The sequence below is a fragment of the Zootoca vivipara genome, chromosome 6 (genome assembly GCF_963506605.1).
Source record: "Zootoca vivipara chromosome 6, rZooViv1.1, whole genome shotgun sequence".
Taxonomy (NCBI): domain Eukaryota; kingdom Metazoa; phylum Chordata; class Lepidosauria; order Squamata; family Lacertidae; genus Zootoca; species Zootoca vivipara.
The window spans coordinates 70,092,458-70,112,345 of record NC_083281.1 but is presented as its reverse complement, the minus strand read 5'-3'; the positions used below and the strand labels follow the sequence as shown (position 1 = coordinate 70,112,345).

At 40.9% G+C, this 19,888-nt stretch overlaps 1 protein-coding gene across 3 annotated transcripts in view; it reads right to left on the bottom strand.

Annotated features, from left to right (window-relative positions):
* Positions 1-19,888, bottom strand: part of ZNF536 (zinc finger protein 536) — a 378,399-nt gene that overhangs the window by 96,150 nt on the left and 262,361 nt on the right. For all 3 annotated transcript variants that reach the window (XM_035119162.2, XM_035119159.2, XM_060276095.1), the window contains exon 5: positions 1,404-1,556. In XM_035119162.2, the coding sequence (XP_034975053.2) occupies positions 1,404-1,556 (153 nt within the window). The remainder of the gene's footprint in view (positions 1-1,403; positions 1,557-19,888) is intronic.

The following is a 19,888-nucleotide window of genomic DNA, read 5'->3' as shown; positions in this document are numbered from 1 at the left end:
GGCAAGGAGGAGAGTTACTAGAGGAGAGTTCTGTGTATTTTTTATGGTTCATTTTGTTACATGCTATATATTTTTCTGGTTTTAAATTGCTTTTATCTGTTGTGTTTTAACTTATCAAATGGCTTTGAGAATTTTTCCTTGTATAAAGTCACTGACAAATGTAACAAATAATCTTCTTGGCAGTTTGTTATGTGTTTCCTTGTGTTTCCTGGGTGCTTATTAACTAATAACACTGGAGCACTATGGAACTGGGATATGTAATTCTGACACCCATAAAGTTAGGGCTGAGTCAGACCTGAAATCATCATATTAAAAGCACTTCTTTTTGACCTAGGAAACAGGTGCCCTAAGATGGCTCTGGATGACTGCACATCATACCCAGACAAGGAACTCTGAAAATTGTGGAAAACATGGCAAAGTGCAGCAGACTACTTTTCTTTGGGAATAGGCAACCAGCAGCTTTGAATGCCTTGGAGCTATTCCTTGGTAATTTTTCTTGCCTTGAGTATTTTTGCCTTACACATTTAATGCCTTGCATGTGTGTGTTCTCAAATGTAAACATTTTTGCTATTATTGCACACTGCTCTGTATGTTTTCCAAACAGAATAGCAGTATAGAAGTTTTATAAATGAAATAAATATGGTTTTTGTTTTTATTAAGAAAGCCCAAACTAGGCGTTCTTTATTCATGGTAAACACTGTATAGCATTTGTATAGCATTTCTAGAGCTGAGACCAAACCACCTTTTTAATTTCATTCTTGCTTTCATTAATGTTGCAGTAATACATTATAAAAATTTGCCCATTTTCCCATCCAAGTCTTTGACACTAGAAGGAAGTGTGTGAAAAGCTGGCTTGGAGACTCCAGGGAACTGTGCAGTCTCTGAGCTAATTCGCTAGGAGCTTCCCTGAGCTGTGCCCTGTGGGATAGCTCACGGCTACAGAGTTTCCTGGAGCAAAAACTATTTTGTAAAAAACAGCCTTTGGGCACCTTTGCACAAGTCTGTGCTCTCATTAGGGCCCAGGAAATGTACAAAGAAACCCATTTGATATTGTTAACTGTTCAACACAAGACTATCCTTTTCTGAGCACGGGAAGCTCAGGGTGAAAATCTAATCTCCTGACGATTTGGCTCAGCACTCTTTGAGAAATGCAGAGTGCTTCACACCATTATTTTGACAATCCTAACAATCCAAAGGTAGATCCATGCTGTCACTCCCAGAATGCCAGGGGTGTTGGTGACATTCTGGGTTCTTGCTTGTACTGAATACATGGCAGGTGAGAACTGAACTGGGGATTTCTCGGTTCACAGTTCAGTTTCATAGCAACCACACATCAATACAACACCATATGTGCATTAGTTTCTCCTCTATAAAACACCCACTATGCTACAGGGAGATCTCACCTGTATGTATCCTCAAGTGAACTTTTAAGTGGTGTGATGTCCTGAAAGTTTTCCCACAGTAAGGGCAGTCCTTCATAGCAGACCCGAGGCTCCTGTCTCTCAGCAAAGCCGGTTGCTGGACTCCAGCAGATCTCCCAGCTTCGTCGCCGATATCTGAAATATAGAGAGCGTTCTCACATCATTTCAGCACATGTCAAGGAGTTGTTCTCACTCAAACTGCTAACACAACACAAAGCTAAACATGTCAATACTACACCTGTCTGTTTCATTCTTTAAATCTGACAGAATGCTGACAATTCATGTATTTTCTTGTTATTCTCTTAAATTATTTCATCTTCCCCATCGTCGTTTTAAGCAGCATATGGTACCTTTATACTGAACTGAATTAGACAAGAAAAGAAACAGCTGTGTCAGCAGCTGGTTTGATTTCTTCTTTTGCTTCATTCCTATTAAGTACTTTCTCATCCTAAAAAAAGTTTTGTTTTTTAAAGATTTTTTTCCTGCATTGAATTTGGTTCATTGTTAATCAATATGCAAAGATATACAGAACAAAATAGAAGTCCCTGTTGAAAGTTTTCAGTGCTGAGAAGACTATTATAATTATTACTACTACTAATGATAATAGATATAATGTCAAGGAGATGGAGGAATTCTACATTCGCAATTCATTAAAAGGGATTGTGTTTTTTGGTTTTTTTAAAAAAGAGAGTAAGCACAAGCGTAAATCTCTCACGGTGAAATCAAGGAGACTTAAAGGTACTCAAGAAATAATTGCACCCAATGTTTGTTCTAATTGTTTGAAATTACACTTGCGGCTGCCCACAAACCATAGCAAGTTATAGCTCTCTATGAGAATGCTGTCACTATTATATCACACAGGTGGAGACAGATGATTCCTGGGTTGCGAAGGTGAGAATTTTGTCCAGTACAAAGCAGTTGATTTCCCAATGATTTATTTATTGCATTTATATGCCACCTTTTTCTCTAAGGAGCTAAATGTTGTGTACATGGCTCCACCCATCTCATTTAATTCCCCCAAACAACCTTGTGAAGTAGGCAAGACTGAGAGGCAGTGACTGGCCCAAGGTCATTCAATGAGCTTTATGGCCGAGTAGGGGTTTGAACCCAGGTCTCCCAGGTCCTGGTCCGCCATCATAAGACTTCAGAAAATTAAATGATCAAGGCCCGAGACTGGCTGAGGCTGAAAGGAGCATGAAAAGGAAACCAAAACCAGGTCATATCGCAGACTATTGAATACAGCTCAGTGGCCATCCACGTGCATGCAGAAGTCCTTGGCTGAACCACCATGATCTCCATGGTAGGGTTGGTAAAGATTCTGGCCTCAAAACTTGGAAGCTGGCTGCTAGTCTGTGTAGACCAGTGGTGGTTAGCCTTTGGGACTACAACTCCCATCATTCCTGACCATTGTCTGAGCTAAGGGGAGTTGGCATCCAACAACATCAGGACAACCATAGTTACTCATCCATAGAGTAGACAATACGGAGTTGGTTGGATCAATGATCCAGCTCACCTTCTATGACGGGAGTTGTCTTCATAAACCCAGAGAATGTCCATGGCAATTTACCTGGACACTTAAGCCTGAATAAAAACCTCACTGTGGCAATGGGAATATCCCAAATGGATTCCCCCCCTAGCCTCCAGAGATAGATACCCCACACAGGGTTGGGGGCCCTTTCCCTCTTCTTTCCACTGAATTTTCAGCTGTGTCTGAATTAATTCATCTCATTCTGAAAATGGGATAGGAGAACGCTAAGAAGTGTCTTTTCTTCTGAAAACGCTGGTGTGCTGGTGGTGATTTTCTCACCTCTGTGTTCAGGAATATGTGACAGGCCCTGAAGAAGAGAAGGGGGTGAGAGCAGTGTGCTTTGGCTGCAGGTGGGTTTTTTATATATATTTCAGTTGTGGATATGCAAAGTTTTCTTTTGTGTTTGTTTTCAGCTGGGACTGTGAAGGCTTTCTATTGCATCGCTTTTCATTGGCAATGTTAGGAATAGGAAATTCATCAAATAGCCTAGAAGAGAGTGGAGAGTCCCTATTACCCAGGAAGAGGTGGGATGAGGAAGGTGTTTTTTTTTTTTTTTAGGTAGGTTGAAGAGAAGAGCAGTTAGACATTATGTGCCTTTTCACTCTTCTGGGTTTTGTTTTCTGAAAGGTTCCTTGTAGGCTTAACCAGTTTGTCCACAGGTCTGTTCCTAAATTCCAGGTTGAGTCAAAATAAAAGATTATCTATGATTTAATCATAGGTGAGGAGGCCAACTTGCTTTGCATTCCTGAGACCTGGGTCAAGAGAGCTGGGAGGACTTGTTCTCTCCCAGCTCTGCCTTTCTGGGTCCTCAGTACAGCACCAGGAGAAGAATGGTTGCTATAATTATTTGCATTCTTTCTGAAGTCCTTGTGAAAATTCACCAGCATTTTAGTGTGAATCTCTCCTAATATATACACATATCTGCAACACAACTTACCCTCGAATAAAGCATTTGTGTATGCTGTTTGCACTAATCTGTGGATTTACATGCATACTTGACCCTAGTCCATGCATTTTTGCACAAATCACTTTGGTGGAGAACTGCATTGCAAAATTCAGAGAAGTGCACATTTCGAAGGACAGCTGTACTGCATTTCGCATTTTGTTTCGGAGAGTGTGAACTGGGTGGGCTCCCCATTAAATGTGAACTGAATTCCTAATTGAAGATGTATTTAGAGTGACACCAAATGACAGGAATGAGTCAAGGCATGAAGGGGGTGGGGGTGGGGGTGGGGAGTGGAACCTCTGGCTTGAACCAGAGAGAGAATTAGTAACTAGAAATACATTAAAGGCATACTTATGTGGACTTAATGGATAGGTTTCTTAAATAACAAATTAAAATGGAAACAAATGTCTTTCCAGTTATGTCATGTGATTAAAACACCTACTGAAGGAATCACAGATAGTCATGAACTTTAGCTGAACAAGAATAAGTTTAGGTTTGTTTTTTAAGATAACAGTGAACAAGTTAATAAAATAAATATATGGCTGATTAAGATTCTCTGAGTGTTCTGCTTGAAATGCTAGCCAGTTATAACACAAAGTATATGTTAGAAAGCTAGCAACAGACATTTTTAATTATTCACAGGATTTAAGAGTAACATAATGCAGAATCTATGTGGTCTTTCAAGCAGACATGGAGAGAGGCTATTTTATATTTCTCAATTCCTCAAGGACTTCTAATTGTCACAGTATTTACACAGTATTACATATGGAATTCTAGAGAGAGAAAATTAAACTGAGATGCAAAACTGAGATATAGGAAGCATATATGTGCCTGTGTGAAGGCTCTCTCTCTCTCTCTCTCTCTCTCTCTCTCTCTCTCTCTCTCTCTCTCTCTATATATATATATATATATATATATATATATATATATATATATATAGGTTGTGATAAACAGTGTGCAAAAAAGGCGGACACCCCATATCAACAGATAGCTAAAGCTAACAAGCACTCACTCATGATGAATTTACAGAATAAAAGTACTAGTTATGTTTTGCTAGATGTCATTCTTAATGACAGCTTGTTAGACATTTCTCTTTTATCTTTCTATCTAGGGTATGTGTGGCCCAATAAAAAAAAGAACAAATTTGTAAGATAAACAGCTCGCTTTGCAGATTTAAGAGACTAATTTTCACTTTACGCAAAACTGATTTCTCCCCCTCCCTCTTCTTCTTCTTCTTTTGGTGAAGCTAGAAGGCTGTGGAGTTTATCACTAATCCCTCCAAAAAAGCAAACTGAAAACAACAAGGCAGTGCAACGTGTGGGTGGTCTGAAGAGTTGTCCTTTAGATTTAAGTAGACATACAGTAGATAGCTCCTCCAGTAGGGCCATACCTATAAGGACTTTTTCTTCCCACAGAGAGCACATTCATGAGGTTTTAAAGCTGTGTTGAGGGCATTCTTTTGGCCTCTCTCTCTCTCTCTCTCTCTCTCTCTCTCTCTCTCTCTCTCTCTCTCTTTCACACAAATACACCCCCTTCTCTAAATTGCTGGAAGTTGCAGCTACCTGAATGAATAGCTCTACATGGTCAATGAAAACTACAGGTTTGAAACTTTTCATCATTCTCTTTCCACAGAACTCGGGACTTTCACTCCCAATATTCTATTTATTTATGATGTGCTTCATTTATTGTTTATGACTACTTTTGTAATTATGTAAATCATTTCATGTTGTAAGCTGCTTTGAGCATGGTTCTAAGTACAGAAATGTGGCATACAATACAAATAAGATAATGATGTTGATATTGTTGTTGTTGATGGTGATGATTTGTGTTGCAATTCTAAACACAGCTACAAGGAAGTAAGCCCCCAAGGAACACAGTGGGACATACTTCTGAATAAGCAGGTATAGGATTGCACTCTTATTTAAGTAATTCAGGCAGCAATTTTAAATACCCTTACTAACAGGGTGAGCTATTCCCAGTAAATATCCATGTATCAGCACAGGGGTGTTTAAAGCCTCTGTGAAATATGTTTAAAGTATGAACAGACAATCATACAAACAAAAACATACAAAGCAACTAGTATTAGATTAGCAACTGAGGTGTCTCAAGGCCTTTCCATTCCTTCCAGGAGCTTCCTTGAATGCTTCCAAAGAACTTACTGCTGCATCAGTGCAGAAGGACAGGGATATTTGAAATGTTCATTTGATCTTCTAAACCTCAACTCTTTAAAATGTTAAATCATTATTTCATAGGTTTTTTTTCCATATAGGGTAGACCAGCATGATCTGCAAACAGTGAAGCTGAATATAGACAACTGTTTTGGTAACAGCCCCTTCTTCTCTCTCCCCCCCCCCCAAGTCCATTCACCACACAGAAATGGTGAGCCATATTTGGCTTGGTTGATCACCAGTTGGGCAGGTCTGATGTAATGGGCACTAGAGAAAAGACTATTGATTAGTTTATTAAACACTCCCTGCCCTCAAACAAGGTAAGGAATAAAGGGGAAGCGCTGCACATTCAAAATGTAAATGAAGCACACAAAAGCAAACAAACGAAATTCTTCAGTGGTCTTGCAACTATAGTCAGAACACAGGAAGCAAATAGAATTGAGCAGATTAGACTGTACTATACTTGAAATGAATTCATATTTATACTAAATTGGGCCCCTAATGTGGTATTGTGTGGGGATGTCCCTGCATTGAGGTAGAAGACTCTCATTACGCTTCTTTGGCATTTCCCATAGCTCAAGATATTTTGGTTGTTCCCTCATCACAAGACTCGGTGACAGATCTGGATTACAGGCAGCTGGGGCAATATAAGGAGCCAAGTAATATTTGTACAGTGGGCATTATAAGGAGCAGGCTGTAGGATAGTAGGAGTACATCAGGCTCTATGGAAGTATGGATGCAACAGCCTAGGAATGTTCATGCACAAACATACAGAGTAGAAAAACTATGTTTGTGGGTCAAAGACTTGTGGGATTTGAGATTTTGAGGACTCTCAAGGGATAATTGATAGAAGCTGGCATTGAGTGTGGAATATCTAAGGGATAGACACTGGGTGAGATCCAACACAATTTTGTGCAAGATACTCGAATCCTGACGTTGCTGCATAAGCAGGAAAGCATGAACTGTCAGCAGTCGTGCTAGGGATTGTGCAACATCTTTTGCAAACACAAGACACTTGTTGGATTCAGGAATCCTGCTACACTAAGAATGGGGCTCCTGTTGGCAGAATGTCTGTTGCACAAATAGGCTGCCACAACTGGATATTGTACACTATCAGTTAACTAAGAATAAGAATAAGAATACTTTATTTATATCCCACCCATCTGGCCGGCTTTCCGCAACCACTCTGGGCGGCTTCCAACAAAAGATTAAAATACATTAAAACATCAGTCATTAAACACTTCCCTAAACAGGGCTGCCTTCAGATGTCTTCTAAATGTCAGATAGTTGTTTATTTCTTTGACATCCAATGGGAGGGCATTCCACAGGGTGGGCGCCACTACCGAGATGGCCCTCTGTCTGGTTCCCTGTAACTTCGCTTCTTGCAGTGAGGGAACTGCCAGAAGGCCCTTGGCACTGGACCTCAGTGTCCAGGCTGAACAATGGGGGTGGAGTCGCTCCTTCAGGTATACAGGATCGAGACTGTTTAGGGCTTTAAAGGTCAGCACCAACACTTTTAATTGTGCTCGTAAACATACTGGGAGCCAATGTAGGTCTTTCAAGACCGGTGTAGAAATTACAAATTAGATTACGTACAAATTAGCAATTTATAATGCAATGAGCTCATTCTGCCCACCCCCTCTGTACTTTAAGTAGTGTTTTTATGTTGCTGTAAACACCAGAGAAGGAGCAGACATGTCTTCACCTCATGTGCATTGTCTGGACCTACAACCCCCCCCCCCCAAAAAAAACCCCTACTCAATGAAGCTGTCATCTGGGCATGCACAATGAATGTCTCAAACGTCCACACCTCAGCTTATTCATAGTTTACATTTTCAGATTGTATGGAAGCTGCTTTGAGGGGAAACGCATCATGCAGCAGTATTTCTCAAGAAACTACAGGCTATCTATGGATTGTGGCTAACCTCATGTGTACATGGCTTCAAACACCAGTGTTGGGGTGCACTGGAGCAAGAGTGAATGAGAACGTTATAATGATAATACACAACCTTGAAAAATCATATTACACTGGTTGGATGTATTGAACAACAAAAAAATGTGCTTTTAGCTGCTGTTTGAAATCGAAAATGTTTCATCGCCTCCATTTTTTAAAAGTCAGAGTTACTTGCTCATAACTAATGCTTTTGGTACTTAACAAGCGACCTTATATTAAATATTCTGAAAAAGACACAAGCATTTTGGGCCTCTTAACAACTTGCTGCCTTTGTTATTTTATCAAAGGATTTAGGGTGCTTTTTTAAAGTGACCATGTATGGTCATGCTACACTGTTAAGCATTAATATGGATCGGCAAAGAATTTGTTGAAACAAAGAGCTATTTTAGAGTCGATTTGGAACAGAGCCCTGCCAATGAGGAGAAAATAGCTCTGTCCTGTTTGTGTAATTAGAAATGAAGATTATACGAAAATGCTCTTTTGGTAAGTGAAAAATATAGACTTCAGATTTTCCTGTTAGTCACTTGAATGCCACAGGCAAACAAAAGATCCAGACTGCATTGCTTTTCAGAGAAGTGCATTCTGAGTGAGTGTGTCAGATATACTAGCTTTGAAAACACATCAGATTTAAGGAAGGGAAGGCATGGGACTTTCTATTTAGAAAAACCACTCATGGAAAGCCCAGAGCAGCAGCAACAACACAGAAGCCTCAAATAATCATAGTCAATACTCTCAGGCTGCAAGTGAGCTAAGAGTTTTCTCATGCATGTGGAAAAGGAAGTTGGAAACATTCTAAACAATTTATCCGTAACTCAGAAAGCAAGACTTACTGAATGAGGGATGCAGTTATGTATTTACTGGTATAGCAAATACTCAACGAGGCAGGGTTTTTCATACCTCATGCCTCCTAATTCACTGCACTGCTGGCCTTTATGTATAAAGGCCCTACTCTAACGCAACAGGCCTTGCAAATATATTTCCAAGCTGATGCCCACCTTATCTACCAGGTAGAAATCAGTAAGAAAAAAGCCTCCTATCCACAGACAGACACCAGTACATTTTTGTTTAATGAAAGCAGCTTAAAGCAACAGAACTGTAACTCAGCAGGGTCCTATTCAAAAGGTCTCATCCACAAACTAGTGTGTGCATGGGGAAGTGGGACCACATCTCATGGCCCTGCCTCTGATGCCATGCCCTTTGTTGTTGGGAGCTTCTGTGTCCACCCACAGGCTTCCACATGATCTGGAATAGTGTAGAAACGATACACACAAGACTATTGGGAACAGCACACTAAAATTATCCACCCACCCACACAAATGTGTGGAGGAAAGCAGCCAAAAAGGCCTAAAAAGTCTTTTTCATAATTCTCTTGGGCAATTTGCTAGATCTGAAGCACTTCTTTGCAAATTTCAGGTGCTGTACTACATCTTAGTCAAAAGACTGAGAATTGGAAAGTAGCATGAATGGCCCAGAATAGTACCGATTGTATGAAATTTGCAAGAGATATCCTCTTGTGTTGAACAAACTCCAGGAGTGGGGTGGCTAAAAAGACCCGATGCATCAAGTTGATCTGGTAGTAAGGTAGATTAAACAGTACCAACAGCTACTTGCTGCTTCTACAGCAACATTCTGGGCTTCGATCTTCTAGTCGGATCCTATGAGTCACTGTGCAACTGACAGAATTGAGGTAAAGTGAGTAAAAGTGGACAACATGTATTATAAATTGTAACCTGTTGGCTTGTTTCATGGTCAAGTTGCCAAGCAGTTTCAGACGACTTTTCAAAATTTAAGTCTCCCAAAAGTCTGGAATACACAATTGACCTTTAACATAACTTGCAGGTGATGGCCTTTGCCCCTTTGGTAAAGGTAAAGGTAAAGGGACCCCTGACCATTAGGTCCAGTCGTGACCGACTCTGGGGTTGCGCGCTCATCTCGCATTATTGGCCGAGGGAGCCGGCGTATAGCTTCCAGGTCATGTGGCCAGCATGACAAAGCCACTTCTGGCGAACCAGAGCAGCACACAGAAATGCCATTTACCTTCCCGCTGTAGCGGTTCCTATTTATCTACTTGCATTTTGACGTGCTTTCGAACTGCTAGGTTGGCAGGAGCTGACTGAACTGTAAACACTGGATTCTGCTGCACAGTGATCTGAAAGTATCACCAAACGAAAAATGTAAGCTGGCTTCACTTGAAGTTGTGCTCCTGTTCATCATGGGAAGGTTTGTGGGGGGGGGGAGGGAAGATGTAAAGGCAAATGATAACCCATGCTCCTCCCAATTTCTTTTAAGTATGTGAAAATACAAACATTATAATAATTCAGAAACTAGATGCCACCCTTCCTCTCCCACTCTCCAATTCACTTTGTTTTAAGGTGTGCGACAAAATGCAAAAAAAATCATTTGTAACTTTTTTATTCAAAAAAGGAAAAAACAAAGCTTTGGCTGTGTATACACCATACATTTAAAGCACATTTCATCTCCTAAATAATACTGGGAACTGTAGCTCTTTAAGTGGTAAAGAGCTACAATTCCCAGCATCTTTAAGAAGCTACAGTTCCCACGATTATTATTTTTAAGGGGGGGAGGTCTTGATATGTGTGAAAATGCATGGTGTTGGCGCAACCATAGTCCCTTAAGGAACAAACCATGTTCTGAAAATTGTGCCTGCTGAAACGAAAATTATTGTTCCTAGCCATAGCTGCCAAGTTTTCCCTTTTCTCGCGAGGAAGCCTATTCAGCATAAGGGAAAATCCCTTTAAAAAAGGGATAACTTGGCAGCTATGTTCCTAGCCCTCCTGAAATTCTTTTTAAAGCAAACAAACAAAAGCCTCCTTAAACACCTTACAATACTATCCATTTAACAGTTTGGCAGAAGGAAAGTCCCTCATGGACACTGGCCTGTGTCTTTCTCTTTAACCAGCTGAGTGATCGGAGCTTTTAATATAGCTGTTCCAATTATTGTAAAAGTCATCTAGTACCTTATAACCACAAATATTGACAGTTTATTGCACAACACATCCATGACATTTGAAGGTCACATCATACATAATACATACTCTTTTATAAAAGTGTCTAGAACAAAGAGATACATGATCAGCAATTACATTGCACTAGTTTTTGGTAGTGGTTTAGTTGTATTTAAAGAAAGAAATATATGCAATGTACAAAAAGCATGAAGTCTTATTAATTAACACAAGGCAACCATTTTGTATAAATAATTTCAATCAACAATACTTTGCTTAACAAGACATAAATGGAAGGAAAGAAAGAAAAAGAAAACAAACTTGCCCTGCCCTCTAACCACTCATTGATAGGCTTAACTGTGCATGGTGGGAAAGAACCTAGAGTAAGGTCTAATTGATTACCCCCCCCCCCGCCGATATATTCCAAGGAAACAAGAGTACTGGTCTTGAGACAAAGTGGGAGAAAGTGCAGACTATTACATGCCTGGGCCATTTCTGAGTACTTAAACAACTTGGGCTATAGACTCATGGCAAAAATTTGCATAAATTTTGCCTATAACACTCCATTTTTCCATGTATTAGACAAGGTTTTTTGACTCAAAAATTGTGTCAAAAAACTGGGGTCGTCCAATACATGGATAGTGGCAAGGGGGGGGGTGGAGAGAAGTAGCACACCTGCCAGCCAGCCGGTTGGTGGGAGCGCAACCTCCCCTGATGCCGCTGTGCGCAGGAAACACTCCCTAGATCATTTCCCATGCGCAGCGGCATCAGGGGAAGTTGTTCTCTCACAACCGGCTGGCTGGCGGTAGCACAAATTCCCCCATGCCACTGTGCGCAGGAAACGATCTAGGGAGTGTTTCCTGCCTGCAGCTGCGTGGAGGAAGAAGCTCAACAACTTTGGGCCACCTCCCCATATTATTTAAAATTGAGTCCCCATTAAAAATGGGGGGTCCTTATACATGAGGGTGTCTTATAGATGGAAAAAATACGGTAATTTGCAGATTTAAAAACTGAGCTGACTTCAGAGGGAAACAGGCTAACAAATTCTGGCTCTTGCTTTCAGGACTTTCTCTGAACTATGAGGTGCCAATAGAGTTTTCTAGATGGCGCCCTGTGCCACATGTGCAAACTGTTGCAACAACTACTGCTGTTGCGCGCGTACACACACACACACCTTTGTCCAAGAACTAATACGACTTCTCTCTCTTTCTGGGACTCACTGGCACTTCATTTTGCAATGTACCAACTGCTCTGAAAGCAAAGTCTGTATAAAATTCATCTGAGAAAAAGGGGGAAGTGTATGGAGACTATGCACCTGACACAAAAGACCCCTGAGCCACCCTTACCTGCCTAGAGATGGTGAATCTGTCCATTTTGATTTCTCATCTTTCCAATATTAAGTTTGGTTCTCCACATTTGCACATCAGTTTGAGTTTAAAGTTCTCATGAAAATTCATCAGCACTTTCGTACGAATTCCTCCTCCTACACGGATGATGATATGCAATTTTGCCTAGCACACACATTTTTGCAAAGTAGTTTCCCTCCAATATAATTCATTTGTATATGTCATTTTCACTTGGATATGCACACTTTAGTCTATGTGTTTTCGTACACATTACTTGGGTGGAGAACTGCACTGCAAAATTCAGAGAAGCACAGCTGTGAAATGATGGCTGTGTTCCGGTTCCTGTATTTTTTTCTGATAGTACAAATTAGGCAGGTCTGCCTTTAAATGGGGACAGAATCAAATGTCTCCTCTATTGCTACCCTGCCTCAAATTTCCTAGAACGCATCCTCACCCCACGTTCCACATTTCCATAGAGTCCATAAGATCCATGGCACTCAGAGCTGATTAAAACTTTGAAACCCTGACTTAACACATTCAGAGAAGTGGCTTTCAAATATTATGTCTCCTGCACTACCACGCAGAAGCACTTTTCAGCAGCCTTCAAATGGGGGCTGTGATATTTAAAAATCAGTCCTCAGATTCTACAAACTGACAGTAGCATTTTAAAAAGATGTCAGGGGTTGACACAAGCAAATTCTAATGACACAAACAAACCATGTTTGGTTGTTTCTGCTTTCCTATCAGAGAATGATTCTAGCCACAAAAATTTGTTATATAATGATGATGATATCATCACTTCATTATTATGCATTTCCAGAATATCCCAAAATAAAGAGCAGGTTAGAAATGCAGGAATATTGTTCTTGAGTCCTAATAAGATAGCTATGCTTTCTAATGTAAAAGCCTTGTAAAGGTAAAGGGACCCCTGACCATTATGTCCAGTCGTGACCGGCTCTGGGGTTGCAGTGCTCATCTCGCGTTATTGGCCAAGGGAGCCAGCGTACAGCTTCCAGGTCATGTGGCCAGCATGACAAAGCCACTTCTAGCGAACCAGAACAGCACACGGAAATGCCGTTTACCTTCCCGCTGTAGGTAAATAGGTACCTATTTATCGGTACTTGCACTTTGACGTGCTTTCGAACTGCTAGGTTGGCAGGAGCTGGGACCGAGCAACGGACACCCCGTCATGGGGATTCGAACTGCCAACCTTCTGATCGGCAAGCCCTAGGCTCTGTGGTTTAACCCACAGTGCCACCCGCGTCCCTAAAAGCCTTGTAGATATTTCAAATATAGGGATTTTGGGATCCCTGGTGAACTTCTTAACTTTCTTTATGGAACTTTGGATGATGTTCAACTACATTTTACTGAAAGTAGATGCATTGAAATGCATGCCCCTAAGTAATGTTTATTAATTTTAACGGGTGTACTCTCAGCAAAACACAGTTGAATGGTGCCCTTTGTTACCAATCATTAGGGAGAATGGATGCAGTTTTTTAAACGGAAGTTTTATGGAAGTCAAAGTTATTATTCAAGATATTGAGTCAGATAAAAAGGCATATGACCGTAATTAATTCTGACTCAATTTAGCTTTCTTGGAAAGTGTGACTGAATAGCTATCACCTTTCTGAGGATGTCCATTTATAATCACCGAACAGAGGATTTGGCTGCTGCTGCAACAGTGCTTTGGAATTTAAGTCTGGTTGTCAATAAACTCATGCAGCTTCCTGACAAGTGGCAAGTGAACTTCAAGCCTCCTAATTAACCCCCTATGCTCATTTATTCAGGAAGGAAAAAAATAAAATAAAGGGTTGCAATGCTGTCTGCTGCAACCAAAGTTCTTCTGGAAAGAAACTTTCTAATTTCCATGAGAGTCAGCTTGGTGTCTTGCCAGGTTCCCTTTTACAAATTCCAGATTCACTTGGGATGATTTTGATCAACAGGTTGAATGTGAAGAAGCAGCTTGATTATTGCCTAGATAAGGCTAGTCCTTCCCGTACTTCATCCAGATTGTTTATTTCATTTGGAGAAAATTCCAGTGGGGGGATCTCTCTCAGTGCAGAAGCTGTCCAAACGGATCATCTTTTGTACTCTGAAGTGTTATTTGAAAGCAGGTGTTTGGGTACCAGATGGCTTTAAAGCCCATACCACTAGGGTTATAGCAGCTTCTGCAGCTTATCTGTGACATACTCACATCACTGTCATTTGCAGAGTGGCTACCATGGAGCTTCATAAATACTACTTCTTATTTTTCACCCAGGATTGTTCTCTTGATGCCAAGGCTAGATCAGATACCAAATTTGGAAGAGTTGCCTTACAGAAGTCCCTCTTTAATTAAGTCCTTGATGTCCTACTACCGGGATGGCATGTCTGATGCTGATTAATCTCAAAAACAAAAACAAAACAAAAGGGAGATTCACAAGGGAGAGAAATATGCCATTCACATCAAGTACCTTAACAACATGCAATGATTCTGGGAACAAACAGCCGGTTCTAACCTTGGGCCCTATCTGCACTATACAATTAAAGTGGTGTTATGTCACTTAAACAGTCATGCCTTCCCCTAAAGAATCCTGGTTACTGTAGCTTGTTGAGGGCGATGAAAGTTGTTAGGAGACCCCCTATTCCCCTCACAGGGCTACAGTTCCCAGAGTGGCTTAGCAATCAATCCCTCTTTCCAGGGAACTCTGGGAATTGTAGCTATGTGAAGGAAATAGTTCATCCAACTATTCCCCAGACCCCAAAGTCTCATTTCTGGTTAATTGTTGTCGTTTAGTCATGTCCGACTCTTCGTGACCCCATGGACCAGAGCACGCCAGGCACTCCTGTCTTCCACTGCCTCCCGCAGTTTGGTCAGACTCATGTTGGTAGCTTCAAGAACACTGTCCAGCCATCTCGTCCTCTATCGTCCCGTTCTCCTTGTGCCCTCCATCTTTCCCAACATCAGGGTCTTTTCCAGGGAGTCTTCTCATCTCATGAGGTGGCCAAAATATTGGAGCCTCAGCTTCAGGATCTGTCCTTCCAGTGAGCACTCAGGGCTGATTTCCTTCAGAATGGATAGGTTTGATCTTCTTGCAGTCCATGGGACTCTCAAGAGTCTCCTCCAGCACCAAAATTCAAAAGCATCTGGTTAATTACCAAATGGATTTAGCCTTTTCACCACCAACTGAGCAATGGCATGTACAGGATGGTCAGAGTTGCAGAAGAACAATTACTTAAAATAAGGCCTGATACACTTCCCACTTTAAGAAGTTACAGCAAAATTTGTAAGTGCATACACAAGATGACACAATAGGAATAGGATGGATAGATAGGGATAACACATCTTCATCAAGATATGATATGGCTGAGTCAAAATAGCTGCCACAAATTTTCCACTCTATTTCCAGTAAGTGAATTTAGGAGAAACTCTCCAATACTTGGGGGGCGAGGAAGAAAAGTCCCAAAAAATTGTCTTCTGAGGAAGTTTCTCCTTAGCTATACTGTTAGTTTACAACAAAGAATGAAAGAAACAATGGGCTAAAAGAGGAGGGCTGGAATCCATGTTTCTTACAACAATATTAAAATGTATTTGATGGATCCACAATTGCACCCACAACATGACCATATTCACAGATAGCAAAATTGGGGGCGATGCTGCTGAATATTTTCAGCAGTTGTTCCGCATCTCAAAGGGAGCTTGGGGAAAAAAGTAAATTCTAAGAAAACCTAACTTTTTAGCTACATTTTGGCCTAGTTCTAATATGGGTGGCAGCTTTGATGCTTGACTTGATTCCACTCTCTTGGAGCATTTTCATTGGAATTAAATAGACTTAACAAGAGCTGGAGGAAGATCATTCATGAGAGGCTAAACAACATAATTTGACTAGAAATTTGAATTTTGCAAGAATTCAGCTGTCTCTGTTGGCAGGAACAAATGAATTAGATTCACACTGGAGTATTTTTTTTTTTTTTTGCAAATTTGGGCACATAGGTATTAAGATGAGGAAATAAGTGGCCTTGATAGCATTGGGATTTAGATCCCCACCCCCACCCCAAGTAGATCTACACCATTTTATGAGCAACAAATGAAAACATAAAACATGCTATTTTCAAAGTATCACAAGGACTGCTTTGCAGATACAGTCAATTTCCTGCAGCAATTATAGGAGTGAATTTTAAATCTAATAATGTATGCTGATGTTTGTCAGTCAGCCTAATTGCATATACTTCTAGTGAATCCAGCCACTAAAACAGTAGCTTTTATCTCAGCCTGCGCACATGCACACACACTCAGGCGCGCACACACCAGTACATATTTATTGACAGATACACACAGGTACGAAGGACTGTGTTCTTCATCCATGTTGCTGGCTCAGCCAGGCACCTGAGTGTATAGCAGAGGGCATGTGTTTCTCTTTCCATGGAACCTTATTCTACATCCACCCTTGACAGATCTGGCAATCTGAAGGCAAAAGCCAACTCTGACTACCAAGGGGAACAAGCGGGTGAGCAAGAAAGAAATTCAATTTACTGGTGAACCTACCTAGTTTACATTTTCTGGAACAATACAATAAATTTGCACTCTCTGAATTTCACAAGATAACTCTCCAGCCAAGAAAAGTGTAGAAAAAAAGCATGTACTAGGGTAAAATGTGCATGTATTAGTAAAAATACATATAGAGAAAAATAGTAAAAAAATATATAGAGAAAAATGCATTACATTTCTGGAAATAGCTGTGCAAAAAATGTGTCTATAAGGCAAAATTCATTTTTAAAGAAATGTGTATTTTAGGGGGAAATGCACTAAAATCCTGATGAATTTTCATTAAGTTTTCTTTCAAAAAAAATAAATCTAAACTGATGTGAAAATGTGGAGAACCAAAATTAGGATTGGAAAAATGTGATACGGAGGGAAACTTGGCATTGATTCAAGTGTAAAGTAGCTCAAAGTGCAGTGCCAAACCTAGGATGTTGATCTTACAGGCCTCTGGTATTATCTAACAGCTGCTGACCTCTGGTACCGACGTCTGGTAGCGTATAGAACTGGTGAAAAGAACAGATCTTTTATTTAATATAGAACACTTTCCAGCTAAAGTTGGGGATGTTAAGTACCTAAGAACACAATAATATCCTGCTTAATCAGGCCAATGGCTCATCTAGTCCAGCATGCTGTTCTCACAGTGGACAACTGGATGCCTGTAGGTATCTCAGAAGTTGGACCCGAGCTCAGAAGAACTCTCCCAACTTGTGATTCCCAGAAATTGGCATTCAGGGGCATATTGCCATCCACAAAGTCTCATAGAATTTAATGGGAAAGTTGGGAAGATATTTAACATCCTTTCCACTGAAGGTAACTGGAATGAAGAGTTGTCATTTGAGTTTAATAGTATCCATAGTTAAATTATTCCTTCATTGACTCATAAACTCTGGATTCAAATTTTAACCAGCCCTGTTATGTACTGGGGTGTCCTAAATGACCCTAAAGTGGTACAATTTATAAAACTTTTTTCACTAATATGTGTGATATCATACTCATTATATTATCCCCTTCTGCTTATTGTGGGATTGACTGATTGGTGTACTTCCCTTCCTCCCAAAGGAAATTGAATAATAAAAATGATTCTGGTGCAGATTGGGAAAGGTTTCTCTTTTGAAGTCCTGGTGGAAGAGGAAGGTCTTCAGAAGCTGCTGAAAAGGCAACAGAGACGATGCCTGTCTAATGCCTGTCAAGAGGAGGGAATTCCAAAGGGTTGGGGCCATCACACATGTATGATGTTGTTGTTCCAGTAGCAAACGTGAGGGTATACTAAGCTTTCAAGAAACGCACTGGGTGGTTTTATTTATTTTTAACATTACAAGGTCAGGAAGGTCACACATTGAAGAGCAAACCAAAAGACCTGAGGTCGACAAGGACAGTCATCAAGGTCAGCTACAGGAGAGAGGAACTAAAACAAAGGTCAGGCAGGCCACGTCCAGGAAGGTTAGGAAGGCAACATATTCAGAAGGTAGCCAAAAGGAGAATCAGGACAGTAACACCTTTGAGGCAATGTGACAAAACACAGGAGGATAAGGAATGTATTTCCAGGATTTGTTGTGAATATAAATAATGTATAAGTAATTTGAAAATGGCAATTTACCTGACAAGATTTACTTTGTAGAATTTACCTTTTGCAAGTTATTGTTTCCTCTCTATTACTCTACAAGCTTAATATTTCTAAACACAATACTATTGTTGTATACAGTTTCTGTGCCTCCCTATGTTTCAGGGATAGTGTGCTGCAGAGTAATTTTGGTGTCCACCATGTGATTAACACTGTGGCTGCCTCACACACCATATATGTTTGCTGCATTTATTGCATCTCTGTCCAACAGTTCAAAAATGGATTTTTATTTCATTCAGTCAGACAACAAAGTGATCATAACTGAACTATTATTTCTTCTTATAACGTTCAGCCAATGTTGTCTTGAGTGTTGGGAGTAAGATCTCGGTGATAATGGTTCAAAACCCCATTCAGCCTTGAAGATCTCTGGGTGATGCTGGGCCAGCCACAGTATCTTAGGCTAACCTGTCCCATAGGATTCTTCTGAGGATAAAATAGGCAGGGCGAGAACCATATACAGCACCTTAAACTCATTGGAAAAAAGCGGGATCTGTCTGTCTATCTGTCTGTCTATCTGGAAAGGGAGTGAGGGCCATCTTCTCTTTTGCCTCATGCAGCAAAATGAACCAGTGTGGTGTAGGGTTAGGGTGTCAGACTATGGCCATGAAGCTCACTGGGTGACCTTGGGCCAGCCACAGTCTCTCAGCCTATCCTAACCCACAGAGTAAAATGGTTGGGAGAGAAGGATGGTATGTAAATATAAAAGGTAAAGGTAAAGGGACCCCTGACCATTAGATCCAGTCATGACCGACTCTGGGGTTGTGGCGCTCATCTTGCGTAATTGGCCAAGGGAGCCGGCATACAGCTTCCAGGTCATGTGGCCAGCATGACAAAGCCGCTTCTGGCGAACCAGAGCAGCACATCGAAACGCCGTTTACCTTCCCGCTGTAGCGGTACCTATTTATCTACTTGCACTTTGATGTGCTTTCGAACTGCTAGGTTGGCAGGAGATGGGACCGAGCAACGGGAGCTCACCCCGTTGCGGGGATTCGAACTGCCAACCTTCTGGTCAGCAAGCCCTAGGCTCAGTGGTTTAACCCACAGCGCCACCCGCTGTAAAAATATTGTGTCACTATATTGACAGCTAAATAAAACAAAGTGTTGTATACCCATTCTAAGAACCACATCATTTCTCATAGCTGTGCAGGGGATCTCATGTGTGGATAGCTGCAGAATCGTAACACATGAATGTGTTTTACACAGGAACAGTCTCCATAGCAAGCAGACAATATAATCATATCCCAACAGTCTTGAAATCAGAACTGATGGCGTTCCAAATGACATTGTCATGGCCATTTGAGTTTCTAGCAACACAACGGGTACAAGCATGCACCTCCTTTTCACTTTTAATGAAAAACAAGGCAGAACCTGTCTGAGGTGATGTGCTTCCAGCATTGAACTGCACCATGCCACAAACCC